Here is a 15,714-nt window from a genome sequence, read left to right on the forward strand (position 1 = left end):
TTGTCTTGTTACCTTGGGAGTGAATTATATAAAGGTGCCTAATTATCTCCTAAGCATCTGACAGATTGGCCAAAGCAGAATAGGGAGGGCTGCTTCATCCTAATGCCTTTCAAATATCAGCAAGGTACAGGGGGCCAGCTCTTAGGGACCCACACCCTGAGTAGCAGGCCACTAACGTCATTGCTTTTGACAACTAATTAAGCAGCAGCCCTCCAGCAACTGAGGCAGTGCTGCTTCCCCAGCAAAGCTCTGTAGAGACGTAGGCTGATCTGGATCGCCTGGCTGAGCAGCTATTCGAAGTTCAGTTCGGAAAACAATTTCCGCTTATGTCATCAAATCAAAAAGTCAATACGATTTTTTAACTTATGTAAAACGTTAAAGGTAAGTTAGAATAAAGCACTAGGGAACCCAGGAGCACACATGCATACACGCACACATACACACACACTTCACCCACCAATTTTCAGATGCTTACGCCTAGGGACCACAAGCATTCTTTCTTGCATGGAAGTGTGTCCTAATCCTAACTACCAGGGGCCAGACCTGAGATCTGGATTGAGTAATGTGGAAAGCAGTCTTAGTGGTTACTTGAGTAGAGACACACCCATACACAGTTTTATTTCATGGCTCTCCTGTATTTACCAATCAGGGATCATTTGCTTGCAAGAAAGAAAAACTCTTTCAAACTAACCCAAGTGAAAAAGTGACCTTATTTGCTAATTGTATTATATTCTCTTTGATAATCTGTTTATTTCATCTATATCTTGTTCAGCAGGGTCTATTTGATCTTGGCAGGTGTGCTGGTTTTTCTCCCTTTGTCTCCACTCCCCAACTCCATTCTTCACCCTCCCAGCTCTGTTCTGTGCTCCAGAAGACCCCTGCTTGTTGCTTTCTGTAGTGTTTAGCCAACAGGAGATATTATCAGGAGATCAGAATGTGAGAAGAAAGCAAGGCCAGGGTATTTCCTCCTTGTTCCCTTCCAGCCTTGGTTTCTATAATCCTGTCATTGAAATCATTTCATCTGAACCATCTGAGTTACATTCTGTTTCCTGCCTGATGCAGTAGAACCTCCAAATGTCCTACCTTTCATCTATCCAGTCTTTCTTCAGCCATAATTGCTTTCTAGTTCTATAGATGCAAATTCAGGCTAACAGACATTCTCTTTGCAAACTTTTTTTGTCTCTTCCCAACTTCACTACAGTTAACTTTCTGATATCTAATCTTTATCAGTAATTGCCATCTATTCTTTCACTCATTTGGAAAATAGTAACATTTGTGTTTTAAAAATAATATAGATATTAATTAATCTTGTTCATTTTGTTACCACAGTTCAGTTTGTTACCACAGTACCACAGGTACCATTTTGTTACCAAGGTTGCGTTTGGGGTTATGCAGTATTGTCTAGGCTCCAAGCCCCATACGGTCAAACTCGGAGCATTTTTTGCTTATGAAAGCAAAGCACAGTGCTAGCACAAAGGAACAGTTAGTAAATACATGTCGAGAACAAAGAGAACAAGGAGAAGAGCGAGGAGGAGGAAGAATTTGTGCTCTTAGGTTTCATCTGTTCTAGAAAAACGTACAATAGTTATACAAATACTACTGGTAAGAGCTGATATTTATTGAGCATCTACTGTATTCTAGGACTGCAATTTTTATTATGTTATCTCATTTAATCCTATGAGCTAAGTAGTACTATCATCTCCATTTAAAGTGATAAAGAAACTGAGGCTCTTAGAGGTTAGGAACTTGTTCTAAGTCACCAAGTTAGTAGGTGGCAGAAGCAATCTAGGTCCAACAGTTCACAAAGTCTGTACTCCTAACCAAATCCTATCGCACCCACATGCATGGCTCTGGAGCGTACAGTATACCTCTCCTCCCATTGCTACGTGACCGTCCTTCACAATTGGAAGGTATCCCCCATGAATTCCACTGAGTCTTGTCTTATTCAGGTTAGACATCCCCAGGTCCCCAGCTGTCCCTCACATGGTGCAGTTTATAGACTTCTCACCTTTTTCTAGGGTAGATTTGACCCAAATTTCTTGTTTAGGTCCCTCCCACCCTCCTTTCCTCGGCAGGGAGCTCGTTCAGTATCTATGACCTGTTGATTCAGAACCAGCCACACCAAACAGGCATGGCTTTGTAGCCCTGACACATCCTTATGGGAGTGATGCATCTTCAGACTGATTGTCATAACAGGTCACTGGATGATTTACAAGAGGTGTGTGTGTGTGTGTGTGTGTGTGTGTGTGTGTGTGTGTGTGTGTGTAGAAAGGTGTTTGTTTAAATAAAGAGAAAGCAGGACCTGTTTTTCTGGAAGCTGTCTGAAAGCAAGGCTTTCTTGATTGGGGCAGCTTAGCAAGCCTGAAATCCCAGCATTTTTTCTTCCTTAAAGACCAGACACATTTTCTAGGAAAGTGAAAACGAGCTCGTCTCCAAGCCTGTGAACTTCCATGAGCTATGAGATGAGATCTGTTTTCTTGCCTTGTCTAAAGGTCAAATACCTTTTCCATGCCCTGAAAGACTTTGCTGGAGTGAGATTGGGAGTTATCTCCTCTCCCAGAAAGTGGTGCTTTGGCAATGGAACCACTTGTTTGAGAAGTTCTTTCTAGCCGAGTTACTCGAATAGACCAGGATTTCTTAGATTTTTTTGTGCTATGGACTCCATAGCAGTCTGGTGATGCCTGTAAACCCCTTCTGAGAATTGTGTTTATAAACAAATTTCCTAATTACACAGGCAATCAGAAAAAATCAATTATATTGCAATATAGTTATTAAAATATTTTAAAATTATGATTTAATAACAATGTGTTTCTTTATTAGTACGTTAAATATTAATGTTTAAGTCTAATAACTATCATAATTTGAAAGTAGCAATGAACACAAGTGACATTCTAAGATCTCTGCAGCAACTCTAATATGATAGGAAAATGTCTGATTACTACTGGTGACAAAGTTATAGGTACAGTTATAATAGTTCACGGCCTATATTCACAATTAAAAGAAATGCTAACATTCAGTCTGCAGTTAGAGAAAATAGAGATGTCATTTTTTTCTCAGCAAAACTCCCCCTGGATTGCGTGGGAGGGTAAGAACTCCCGATTAGAGAATTGGAACTTTAGAATCCTAATGGGAGATACTGTAGAAGAGACCAACTCATTTTGTAGATGAGCAAAGGTGGTTTTTGAAGGTTTGAGATCTTCAATAGTCCCTTGTAAGTCCTAGTATTTAGTAATTTTTTTTTTTCTTATTAAGAAGTCAGTGGGAAAGGTAGGAGTAAAAATTTAGGGACAGTTGTCTGCTTGGCACATGTTTTGAATTCATCATTTACAAACTGAATAGCAGAAAAGAAAAAAAAAAAAGTGCAATCTGAAAAGAGCCTCACTCCTGGACCCCTGGCTAGAGCGTGGATGTTGCCAAGTCACATCAGCCCACACACACATCCAAAACAATCTCTTACTTTCCCCTAAAACGATGTCGTCAAGCATTCAAAGAGGCACATTATTTACTGTCAGCTGATAATGAGAATACTAAGATGGAGAAACTTCATTTTTACTTTAGTAGATCATTTGAAAGAAGTTTACACACTCCTCAGTGAAAGAGTTTTACTGACATCTTTACTTTTCAAGGCCCAACCATCCTTGGAGTCACGTACCCTCCTGTTAGACATCCAGCAGGTGTCACTGGATACCACCTCCCCAGCTTTACACTGCCTCATCCCTCATAACTTCTCCTGCATTACAGCCCAACTAGGTCACTGGAGCTCCCAAAAGAAGCAGAAAAGTCAAACTGTCTCTACCTGTCTTCCCATGGAAGACAATAGGATATCTGGAGATCTGAAAATCTTTTATTATCATTTCAGATCTGGAAGTTACCATAGAGAAATCTATCAGGGGTACTAGTGGTACTTTGGACAGGACAATTCTTTGTACAGAAGCATCTGGGTCCCCCATACTTAATGCCAAAAGAGCCCTACCCATGTCTCTGTGACAATCACAAGTACCTCCCCACATTTAAAAACATCCCCAAGGGGCAGTCACATGGCCCCTGGTTGTGGTTGAGAATCACTGGATAAAAGTACAGAGAGGTTAATGAGTTCCCCCAGGACATAGGGCTAGCCAACCTAGTGATTTTTTTTTTATATAACCCTATTTATTTCCAAAAATGATTTGAATGTGTTGAATGACCTACTTTTTATTTGGGCATAAATCTTCCTGTCTCCATTTTACACACGAGGCAATTGCCCAGTGTCACACAGCTGGAAAGTAGAGGAGATGAGAACATGAAAGTTTATCAAAAGTTCTCCCATGTTACCCCTTCTGCCACTCAGTAATGTCTGCTGGGCATTGGTCAACTGTGGGTACCACATGGAATGCCCTGGTGCTGCTCTGACACTCAGAGTCTGACAAATGTCATCATCCCTACAGGTGCTGCAAGGAGCAGCCACGTGTTTCTACGCTTTCATTGGTTTTGACATCATTGCCACCACCGGAGAGGAAGCCAAGAATCCCAATACGTCCATCCCTTATGCTATCACTGCCTCCCTGGTCATCTGCCTGACAGCATATGTATCTGTAAGTACCAAATGTTTGCAGCACCCTCATCTTGACCTTGTCATATTCGACCTTAAAATGTGGCTCTGGGACTGGGTTCCCTTCTGTCAGGAAGTGGTCCTTTCTTTGTGGCTTCTTTGTGTTTGTATGCATGTGTCCATGCCCTCTACATCCCTACCCACCTACAACGAGAAGAAAATCAGGACTCCAAACAGGACATGGGAGAAGCCCCAGGCCCTCACTTTAGCCACGACCTCCGAGTTGCCATCCCCACCCACCCTACCCACAGGCTCTTGGTGTCCACTGCTGCCCAGGGATGGCGTGCCGGGAGTGGGCCGCCATCCAAATAGCACAGATCATAGGCTGGCAGTAACGGGTGGGTGTGCGAGCAGAGGCATTGTGGGCCTCTGTGCACCCTCCTCAATGCCCTTCTGTCTTCTGGGAACTTCCCGGCAGCAAAGAGGCCAGGCTCTCCCAGAGTGGGGAGACAATGCATCATACTCTAGAGACGCTCTTCCCCTTAAATCCAAGAGGGAAATGCAATTTCTTTCTGCTATTGCTTTCTCTTTTCACACCAGTGCAAGCTCACCCCTGGGGTTTCCCTGACAGAGGAGTTCTCAGAATGAAGCCTTCAGCCTTGTGTCCTCAGGATCACACCTGACACTCCTCACACTTTTGATGTGTTATCTCTCAGCTGCTGTCCTAGAATTTCGATCACAGAAATAGTTCAGTCACCTCCAACACCGCCCTCAGCGTCCCCCTTTCCCTGAAGAGTAAGCAAAGAAGTGATCTAGAAACGCACCACACTCTCCCTTTCAGGCTCTGAACTGCCTTCTTGATGCCATTATTGGCCTTCAGAGGCCACAAGGCTTTATTGCCTCAGGCCATTTCTGAAGGGAGAGATGTTATGGCAGATCCATGACTTATGAGGGGTGATAGGTCCTGGTTAAGCAAAGCCGTGGCGGTCTTGTAGCCCAGCGTAGGACCAGATTCCACCCTGATGCCATAATTTGTTTATCCGCCTGCCTGGCTCCTGGGACTGAGCTAGAAAGAGGAGGTGGAAATGTGAGTCTTCATTTCGGTCCCATCAGTTCATTGGCTGCGGATCTCCTAGGCACTTATCTTTGGAGTTTTGATCTCTGGCCTTCAGGATGAGAGGGAGTACAGCTAAGACCATGTAGGACCCCAAAAGTATAAAGGCAACGAGAGTCTTGTCCATGTGGGCTGGGTGCCCATGGTCACCGCCAGGCCCTGGCTCCCGTGCCCAGGGCTGCAGCTCCTTCCACCGGGTAATATCTGTTCTTCATTGGACTGTCAGTGTAGCTCTGCTTTCATGAGGCTGAAATACCTGCAGACTTATTCCTCAAATATGAAAGGGCACAGAGAGATATTAGAGATTATCTGGTCTAGTCCACTAAATCCACGTGTGGGGAGAAAACACTGAGACCAAGAGCTCCAGAGGCCAAATGACTGGTTTAAACTAAAGGCATATTTCGAGAAGTGGCAGATCCGAACCGCCGTGCAGGACTTCCGACTTCAGGTCCAGGGCTCTTCCTCTCCTCTGGGACATTCGTCCATGCTGTCGATCCCCTCTACCTCCAGCCATGTTTTCTCTTGTTTTAACAGGTGAGCATGATCTTAACTCTGATGGTGCCATATTATGCCATCGACACGGAATCCCCACTCATGGAGATGTTTGTGGCTCATGGGTTCTATGCTGCAAAATTCATAGTGGCCATTGGGTCGGTTGCAGGACTGACAGTCAGCTTGCTGGGCTCCCTCTTCCCAATGCCACGGGTCATTTATGCCATGGCTGGTGATGGGCTCCTTTTCAGGTAAGCACTATGCTCTGTGGAATGTATTCTGTTCTGCTATGCCTGTCCAGGAAGAATGTTACCCACTATCAGCCTGACTATAATGTTGATGTGAGTGCCTGTCACATCGACTGTGGCACTTGTCACACACATAGCCTGGCAAAGAGTTTGAATGGAAAGAGCTGAGGCCCTGAAACAGCCCCTCAGTTTGACTCTGGGCCCCTCAATCTAGCACAAACTGATCTGTTCCCCTAACTGTCCCCTCTCCTCCTGTTTGACATTGTGTGCTCCTTAGTAAATATGGTGGGTGCCAAATTGCTATACTAGGTGGCCTCCAAAAGGAAGAATCCATCCCAGAGACATCTTAGGCCTACCCTCATATTGAGGCCTGGTAACTGTTCCTCTCTGCACCTCCCCTCTGAAGTTGAAAATGTTCAGAGTTACAATCAAAGAGGGGATATGGCCCTATGAACAGAACCAAATAAATGAAGCAACGATAGCTACCATTTATTGAATGTTTGTGTATCCCAGGTGCTTTGTACACAGTATCCCATTTAGCTGTCACAATAACTATTTGCAGATTAGTATACTAGATGAGTATGCTCAGAGAGATGTAACAAGAAAAACAAAAAAAAAAAAAAAAAAAAAACCAACTTGCCCCAAATCACCCAACTACGGGGGGTGCGGAAGGCAAGATTTAAACTCAGGACTGTCTGACTCCGAAGACCAGACTTTTAACCACACCAATATATTGACTCTTCTACCCCTCTATGTTGGCCATGAAGTGGCCTATCTGCCCATGGTACAAATAGAATGTGGCCCCATCTCTTGGTTCCCAGAGGGGCTTGCAAGGAAGACATTCTTCTAGTGCACAAAGCAAGGAGTAAACCCATGGAAGCCAAGGAACTCCCAGAGGTGCAGAGGGATCCAGCTCAGGGACTTTATCTTTACCACAGGCTGTCATCTTCTGCTCCAGTTCCTCAGCCTACCCACTAAAGTCATCACCAGGTCATCACCAGCAGCATCACCAGCTGCTATTTTGGGGGAGCTGGACAGATCAAGAAGAACCTAACCATGAAGGAGGTGTGACAACTTCACATATTTAAAAGGTTTTTCTGCTTTCCAAGAAAATTATTGAGCCCCACCTCCAGAGATTCTCACATACCGTGTTTCCATGAAAATCAGACCTAGCTGGACAATCAGCTCTAATGTGTCTTTTGGAGCAAAAATTAATGTAAGACCTGGTCTTATTTTAATATAATATAGGACCAGGTCTCTATATAATATAATATAATATAATATAATATAATATAATATAATATAATATAATATAATATAATATAATATAATACAATACCAGGTCTTATATTGATCTTTGCTCCAAAAGACTCATTAGAGCTGATTGTCCAGCTAGGTCTGATTTTCGGGGAAATACAGTAGTTGGCCCCAGGTGAAACCTGAAAATATGTGTTTCTCACAAACTCCAAGGTGATGCCCGCGCTGCTGACCCACGGACCACACTTTGGGTAACGCAGGTTTAGAGAACCCCAAGCAGGTGTGTGATTTCTCCAACTATCCCCTTCTTCCCGGCAAAGCCTAGACTTCAACGTAGTTTTCTGAAATACCTCCTAGATTCAAGTCTCCTCACAGAATGAATTAGGAACTTTAACAAAAAAGTTTGTCTCAAAACTAAGGAATTACAGTAAAATCTTTTAAAATTGGGTAGGAATCACAGCTGTCTTTACAGCAATGAATCCAGAAGTAAATTGGAGGGGCAGGCCTGGGAGGCCTTCAGCCATGCTAGAGTCAGTCCCCATCTATTAACCGTGTGCTTCCGTTAACCCCCAAGGTTTCTGGCTCATGTGAGCTCCTACACAGAGACCCCAGTGGTGGCCTGCATCGTGTCGGGGTTCCTGGCGGCTCTCCTCTCGCTGTTAGTCAGCCTGAGGGACCTGATAGAGATGATGTCCATTGGCACACTCCTCGCCTACACCTTGGTCTCTGTCTGCGTCTTGCTCCTCCGATACCAACCAGAGAGTGACATCGATGGTTTTGTCAAGTTCTTGTCTGAGGAGCACACAAAAAAGAAGGAGGGCATTCTGGCTGACGGTGAGAAGGAAGTGTGTTCTCCTATGAGTGAAGGGGAAGAGTTTTCCAGCCCCGCCACCAACACATGTGGGGCCAAGAACTTACCGTCCTTGGGAGACAATGAGATGCTCATAGGGAAATCAGACAAGTCGGCCTACACTGTTAACCACCCCAACTACGGCACTGTGGACGTGACCACAGGCATAGAAGCCGAGGAGTCTGAAAACATTTATCTCATCAAGTTAAAAAAACTGATCGGGCCCCGTTACTACACCATGAGGATCCGGCTGGGCCTTCCAGGCAAAATGGACCGTCCCACGGCCGCGACAGGGCACACGGTGACCATCTGCGTGCTCCTGCTCTTCATCCTCATGTTCATCTTCTGCTCCTTCATCATTTTTGGTTCCGACTACATCTCAGAGCAGAGCTGGTGGGCCATCCTTCTGGTTGTTCTGATGGTGCTGCTGATCAGTGCCCTGGTGTTTGTGATCCTGCAGCAGCCAGAGAACCCCAAGAAGCTGCCCTACATGGCCCCCTGCCTCCCCTTTGTGCCTGCCTGCGCCATGCTGGTGAACATCTATCTCATGCTAAAGCTCTCCACCATCACCTGGATCCGGTTTGCTGTCTGGTGCTTTGTGGGTAAGCAACTTCCTTTGGAGCTGTGCAAGTTCCCTGTGAAGGCCTTACACAAACTTATCCCAGAATTACCTCCTTGCTGGGCTGGGGATTGCTGTTCCAAGACAAACCTGGCTGGTTCTATGGACACTCGCTTTCTGCATTAGTCGATAGAGCCAGCTGCACCCTCTCTGTCACTGGTTCTGAAAATGATGCTGATCAATCCATCACTTCATTGAATACTATTATCGGACGTTCTTCTTATGGATAATTAATACCATAAAAAGTCCACTTTAAATTAATTCACTAAAAAAAGGAGAGAAAATAGCATCGTAAAAGTGAGGGTGGGAAAGGTTGATTGAAATTTTATCTTAGCAACTAAAATTCATGAGACTGAAAATTATGGGGGGAAAAAGTATCTTACGTATGACAAAATTAAATTAAAATACCCATCATGGCCTATTTTTTTAAATGATCAAAATATGAATTAAGTGTGGATTTTTTGGCATAATTTTTCTGACAAAATTACATCATGACACCATTTAACACATTGACTTTTATAAAATATTCAAGAGTGTTTTATTTTTTCCCAAAGTCCTTTTTTCATCCTTTGTTATTCTGATCGTTCTCTTGGGAAGTACCCATCACGCCATCATCCTTGATGATTTTCTCTTATGTTGATAACCGATATGCCTCTGTCAGGTCCTCCATTGTCCGTAGCTTTGGGTGTAGATTACCGTTGCTCTCTTTTACTGCCTTCAGACAGTTCGGTACCTTTCCCAATATTTCTAATTTTCCTTTGTGATTGATTTATATTATCTTATGATAAACACATTATGTGTTTATCATATCTAACAATCATTGATGTTGATGAAATGGCAAGGATTTGTGTCTGTTATAACTTGAGAGAAAAGTGTAAGTGAAGATTAATTTTAAAGTTCCTTAGTCACTATTTTTATGTCCCTATACAACTTAGTAACCCTAGGATCTCTGGTAACAAACACTTAGCTAAGGAGGATCCTTAGGGGCTTTGAGGAATAGGAAAGTAATAGAATAAGTGACCTCTGCCTTAAAGAGAAGCAAGACAAATACACATGAATCAACTAGCCTGGGCAAGGCAGTATAGAAACTCATTGATTAGTAGTCCATCCATGCCTTTAGGCCAGGAATACGGGTGTTCAACATTGCGTCCTCTGAATCTCCAAGAGGTTAAATTGCGTGCTCAAGGTCAACAGGAATAATTCACAGGAAGTTATTCACAGAGCTATTACTACCATCTAGTATCTCAGTGCTCAGATCGGGGGCTCATACTTCCTTACCAGGGTGCCTCTGAGCAGAACTATTCATTGGATCAGAATGTTTAATATACAGTGTGTGCAGATTAACAAATAACAGCAGGGCTGGCTTCAAGGACATATGACCTGTACAATCACATAAGGCCCTTGCACTGGGTCTAATGTTCAGCTGCTGCCTTCTTGAATTCTTCATAGTTTTTCAACGAGAGGCTCCATGATTTCACTTTACACTGGCATCCACAAATTAAGTAGCTGGTCCTGCATAATAGCTATGGTTTCTGGAATACCAAAGGCATTCTGCAGAAGTGATGAGGCAGCAGGGACCCTTGCCTTTGTTTTGGAGTCCAACAGGCCCAGGTTCTAATCACAGCTCTGCCACCTCTGTGTCTTGTGACCTTGGGAAATCCATTCCTTTAGGCCTCAGTTTACAGTTTACTCATCTATAAAAAGGGACATAATGTGTTAGCCTTGATCTGGTTGCTATTTGGCACCTCAGTGAGAAAATATTGGGGAAAGCAATAAGAACTATTTATTTCCTGCCTTTCTTTTCAACATCTAAAATGATTCATTGTCCCCCAGACTAGCTATCACATGCCAAAGTACAACGGGAACCTGTTCTGACTCAGGCTGCCCTCCCAGTTATCAGGCAGAAGAAAACTCCCAGAGGATTTTGTAATCCTGCTGATAGCACAAGCTTCAAACGCACTCTAGAAACCTATACTGACATGGGAGGATGCCCCTCTGCTGCCCGGGCTGGCCAGACAGAGGGTACAGGAGCCCACAGTTCAACAATCACCCAGCTGCGAGCTACTAACTGCTTTGGTATCATGATTTTTGAAGACTGGTATTCAGTTTCACCTACAACAAAGATTCTCAACCCTGACTACACACAGGTCAGAATCACCTGCGTCGCTTCTAAAACACTCTCTGCTCAGGATCCTTGCACAGACATTTTCTGATTCAATTGGTCTGTTACGGTCAATTTGGGGTGTTGTTTTAAATCTCCCCCAGATCATTTTAATGTGCAGCCAGGTTTACAATAACCTGGAACAGTGATTCTCAGAGTATGCTCCCAGACCAGCAGCATCGAGATTATGTGGAAACTACCATGTTTCCCCGAAAATGAGACCGGGTCTCATATTAATGTTTGCTCCAAAAGACGCATTAGGGCTCATGTTCAGGGGATGGCATCCTGAAAAATCATGCTAAGACTTGTTTTCCAGTTAGGTGTTATTTGCGGGGAAACACGGTAGTTAGAAGTGCAGTGTTGGACCCCATCCCACACCTACAGAATCAGAATCTCCCAGGGCAATTTAGGTTTGAACAAGCCCTCCAGGTGATTCTGAGGCATGCTCAAATTTGGAAGCCACTCATCTAGAGAGAAGATATTAGCAAGTAAGGCAGATAATTTAAATAAAAAGCTCCCTGTTTTCCAAAACAAATTTTTGCATATATAAAATATATCCATCCTGCAACCCCTGACTGGCTTACAAAATCTTTAATATTATAGAATAAATATCCCCTCTCTAAACTTCTGAGTCTCCAAAATGTCAGATTTTTTCTTCTTAATATCTCTCTCTATTCATAGTATAGCTTTCCTGGGGAGAAGAGTAGAGATATTTTTAAATGGAGTGCCTTATGAAACATCAGCTACTTTTTAAAAAGAAGATTTACATGGTTAGGCTGAGTCATAACTTGATAATCTTCTTGGATACATTTTTTTTTACCCAGCCTTCTCTAAATGAATCTTAATTACAGCATTTTTGTCACAATGTTTTGCTAAGCTTTGACCTTCAGAAGACACAACTCATAGAGTTGAATGAGGCCCAAATCCCAAAAAGATTACCTAGCATTTGTTTCTTTTCCTTCAGAAAAGAGAAAGGACACAACAGTAAATGTTTAATAATCCCAACAAAATGAGCACAAAGCAGCCTTCACTCTCCTGACTTTTAGCTGATGCAGTTTTGTGAAGAACAACACCTCAAGGAGTCGGGCCCAGTCTCAGGGGATGTGAAGTAGCCGGGAGCAGTGAGATCACTGCCTGATGGTATTTTCATGGGCATCTTTGAGGTCTACTGTTTCCTATGGGCCTTTATCATGAATTAATCATCTGTTAGATGGCTTCGTGGGCCCCCTTACCCTGAGAGCTGCCAAGTTTTCATCTGGAATGTTTGCAGTCCCTCTGAGAAAAACATTTTTGTCTATCGATTTAGAAAAATGCTAGACCTTGTGATTTCGGCAATGGACCCCATGTATCCCATAGTAAAACATAAATATTCCAAAGAGAAGACCCCTCTCCCCAGCCCTTATGACCTTTGTCTGAGCTAGCATCTGAAATCTTATTGGAAATTGACCAAAGCAGCCATTTTGATGAAGGGAAGAGGAGGAAAGAAGGAGGCTATGAATTGGGATTTGAGAGGGCACCAAGATAAACAAATTTCTGATGGTATGTCCCATAAATAAGTTTGAAATTCTCCTTGTAGGCGGAGGAGAAAACCACTGGGATCTTCAACATCAAAATCATTCTCAGAAGAGCAAGAAAGATCATGAAGTCCAGGCTGAGTGTGGCAACAGGGCCAGTGGGATTCCAAGAAGGAGGGAATATAGAGATTAATCCTGCAATAGTCAAGGCTGACTGCTGGCAGCACAGAGGTGCTGTGCTAGACAGGGAGACACGTGGGGAGTAAAGGGAGGGAGGGTGATCCCACATTTCTGCATCCAGGGGCAGCTGAAAATGAAGGGAGAGGGGACCACTGCAGAGGTGGAAGGCCCTGGGATACACTTAGAGCCATGAAAGAACGGGTATTGGGCTTCTTTCCTTCAACATTACGTTTGTGAGATTCATCCACCTTGTTGCCTATAGTGTTAGTTTGTTCATTCTCCATGCCGTCTAGCCTGCCCCTGTGGTAACATACCACAAGGTATTTATCCATTCTAGTGTCCGTGGACATTTAGCTTGTTTCCAGTTTTGGGCGGTTAAAAATAGAGCTGCTATGAACATTCTTGTACATGTGTTTGGTGGTCATCTGGACACATTTCCTTTGGGTTCTATTGAGTTAGAAGTGGAATTGCTGGCTTCAATTATTGGATTTTTTAATATTCTTTAACAAGAGCACATTGTGTCTCCTGGACATTATACCCTTCAAATAAAGGAAGGGTCCGCAACTCCATTTTGCAGATGGGAAACTGAGGTATAAAGTAATGTCATTTTCATGTGAGATCAGTTGCAGGGCCAGGGAGAGAACCCCCTCCACCACCCCATCCTAAAGCTGCACCACCTGGCCACACCATATGAAACAAACGCTATTGTTATTACAATCAACAGGGCTGTGGTGGTATTTTAAAAAATAACCAGCAAAGTTTTGGGGAATTGCACTGAATGGGAGGACACCTTATTACCATCCAGTCTTCATTTCTGCATTGTCAAAGGTCTGTTTTGGAAAGTTAATCCCAGAGTAGTAAAAATAAAAAAGGCTCTGAGCATAACAAAGCACCTCAGTTATCTGCACCAGGCAGGGCATCCTGCTGGAAAGTGCACCCCAGGAAGAGGCAGCTCCACCCAGCCTGAGGTCACGTGGCCCACCTCCTCTCTCCCTGAGCCTGGAGCCACAAGCATGCCGAGGGCAGGAAGCTCCTGGGGGACTCCAGAGGTCAAGGACCTGCCCCATAACCCAAGTTTGTGCCCACACAGTCGGAAATCTGTTATTGTCTATCTCCAGGTCACCCAGTCTCTTTTCAGAGTTGAATGTTTGTTCCAGGTTTTCTCCTATATGATCCAGAGGACCTCCACCTCCCACCACTCTCGCTTGTAGTTTGGGGTCATTTGCTTAATTATTATCACAGGATGGATCAATACAAGTAGAGTGAGCAGGTGTTCTGCCAGCTCATGCTGAGGTGCTCTAGCATCTGAAGGCAGGCTTGGCATTCCTAAACCTTCCCTGGGGGCATCAGGGTGGGATGAGAACACCATCCATTGAGACTCAAGCAATGTGAGATCCAGTGCCATTTCAATCACTGATTTATTGTGCACTTCTTCACTTCTCTGGGATGAGGGATGAGAAAGTGCTTTTTTTACGAAGGGTTTTACAATCACAAAGTGTTCTGTTGCGTAAAGAAAGCCCATTCAATTGCCGAAGGCATGATTCTTCATCTTGTCTAGCCTGAACCTCTCCACCAGAGAACTCTATCCGGAAAAGAAGCCGAAACCTCCCTTTGAACATTTCCCTTCGCTGCAAACAGCCTTTCATAGGACTCATAACCATTACCTTTGACCCAGGCTGGCATTCAGCCCATGTGCCCGGGTACAGCCATGTCTGTTGTTAAAACACTGAAACACTTCTGTGCCGGCTGCTAACTAGCACTGCCTTCGGTGCCCACTCCCCCCAGATCCGTCAACTAAGAAAATAACTCCAGTCCAACAGGGGGGTCTCCAGGTCCACTATTTTTGTGCTGCAGCACAAAAATTGATTCCCTTATGATTTTCAACATCACACCTGCCATTCATTTATTACAGATATAAGATGTGTAACTACAAAGCAATAAATCAAAGTTTTTAAAGGAATAGCATAATTAAATGTGGAAATAGAATAAATAGTATTATTTAACAATTAGACATCTTATGCTTGAGGCTTGGTTGCAAATGACTTCTGGCTTATGCCAAAACCAAATTCACTCTCAAAAATAAAAGTTTGCCATCTGTAAGCGTTTACAAAAAGATATGACACCAGTCCCAATGACAACCTAAGTAACAGTGCCCCAGAATTATTTCGAGCAATGACAGCATCATTGAAATAAGTGCACAGCCTCATAAGATGAACAGTTTTCCCCTCACAGGTATAAATAATTCAGGGAAATTTTAATACTGCTGGGTATCCGATGATATTAAGCACTTATTATCAGTTTTTAGATGTGATAATGACACTAAGTTTTTTAAAGGAGTCTATTTGACAAATACATACTAAAATATTTATAGATGAAACAGGATGGAAGGGATTTGTTTCAAAATAATCTAAAGAGAAGGAACTAGGGGAGCGGGTGGGTGTCAGAAGGGAGCTAGTGATGAGTACATGGAATTCTTTATATTATTCTCCCCCTTTTTGTATATGTTTGAAATTCTTCAAAATAAAGTTTTAAGCAAAATTGTTTTCAATCAGTCTACACCTCATAGCCACTGTGGTAGATGAGTGAACTGGATCAGGACACGGAGAGACCCAGAAGCTTTCATAGTCCCATCACGAACCACGTGGCTGTGGACAATCCTTTATTTTGCCCTGTGCCTAGTTTCCTGTCTGTGAAATGCACATAATCATAAACACACACACACACGCGCGCGCGCGCGCGCGCTAGAAGTCT

General features: G+C 43.5%; 1 protein-coding gene across 1 annotated transcript in view; it reads left to right on the forward strand.

The window, feature by feature from the left end:
- The window catches only part of SLC7A14 (solute carrier family 7 member 14), a 100,810-nt gene that overhangs the window by 75,149 nt on the left and 9,947 nt on the right, over window positions 1-15,714 (forward strand). Inside the window, exons 5-7 of the mRNA XM_033135388.1 lie at window positions 4,425-4,571; window positions 6,177-6,385; window positions 8,214-9,091. Coding sequence (XP_032991279.1) covers window positions 4,425-4,571; window positions 6,177-6,385; window positions 8,214-9,091 — 1,234 coding nt within the window. The remainder of the gene's footprint in view (window positions 1-4,424; window positions 4,572-6,176; window positions 6,386-8,213; window positions 9,092-15,714) is intronic.

The sequence above is a fragment of the Rhinolophus ferrumequinum genome, chromosome 2 (assembly GCF_004115265.2).
Source record: "Rhinolophus ferrumequinum isolate MPI-CBG mRhiFer1 chromosome 2, mRhiFer1_v1.p, whole genome shotgun sequence".
Taxonomy (NCBI): Eukaryota; Metazoa; Chordata; class Mammalia; order Chiroptera; family Rhinolophidae; genus Rhinolophus; species Rhinolophus ferrumequinum.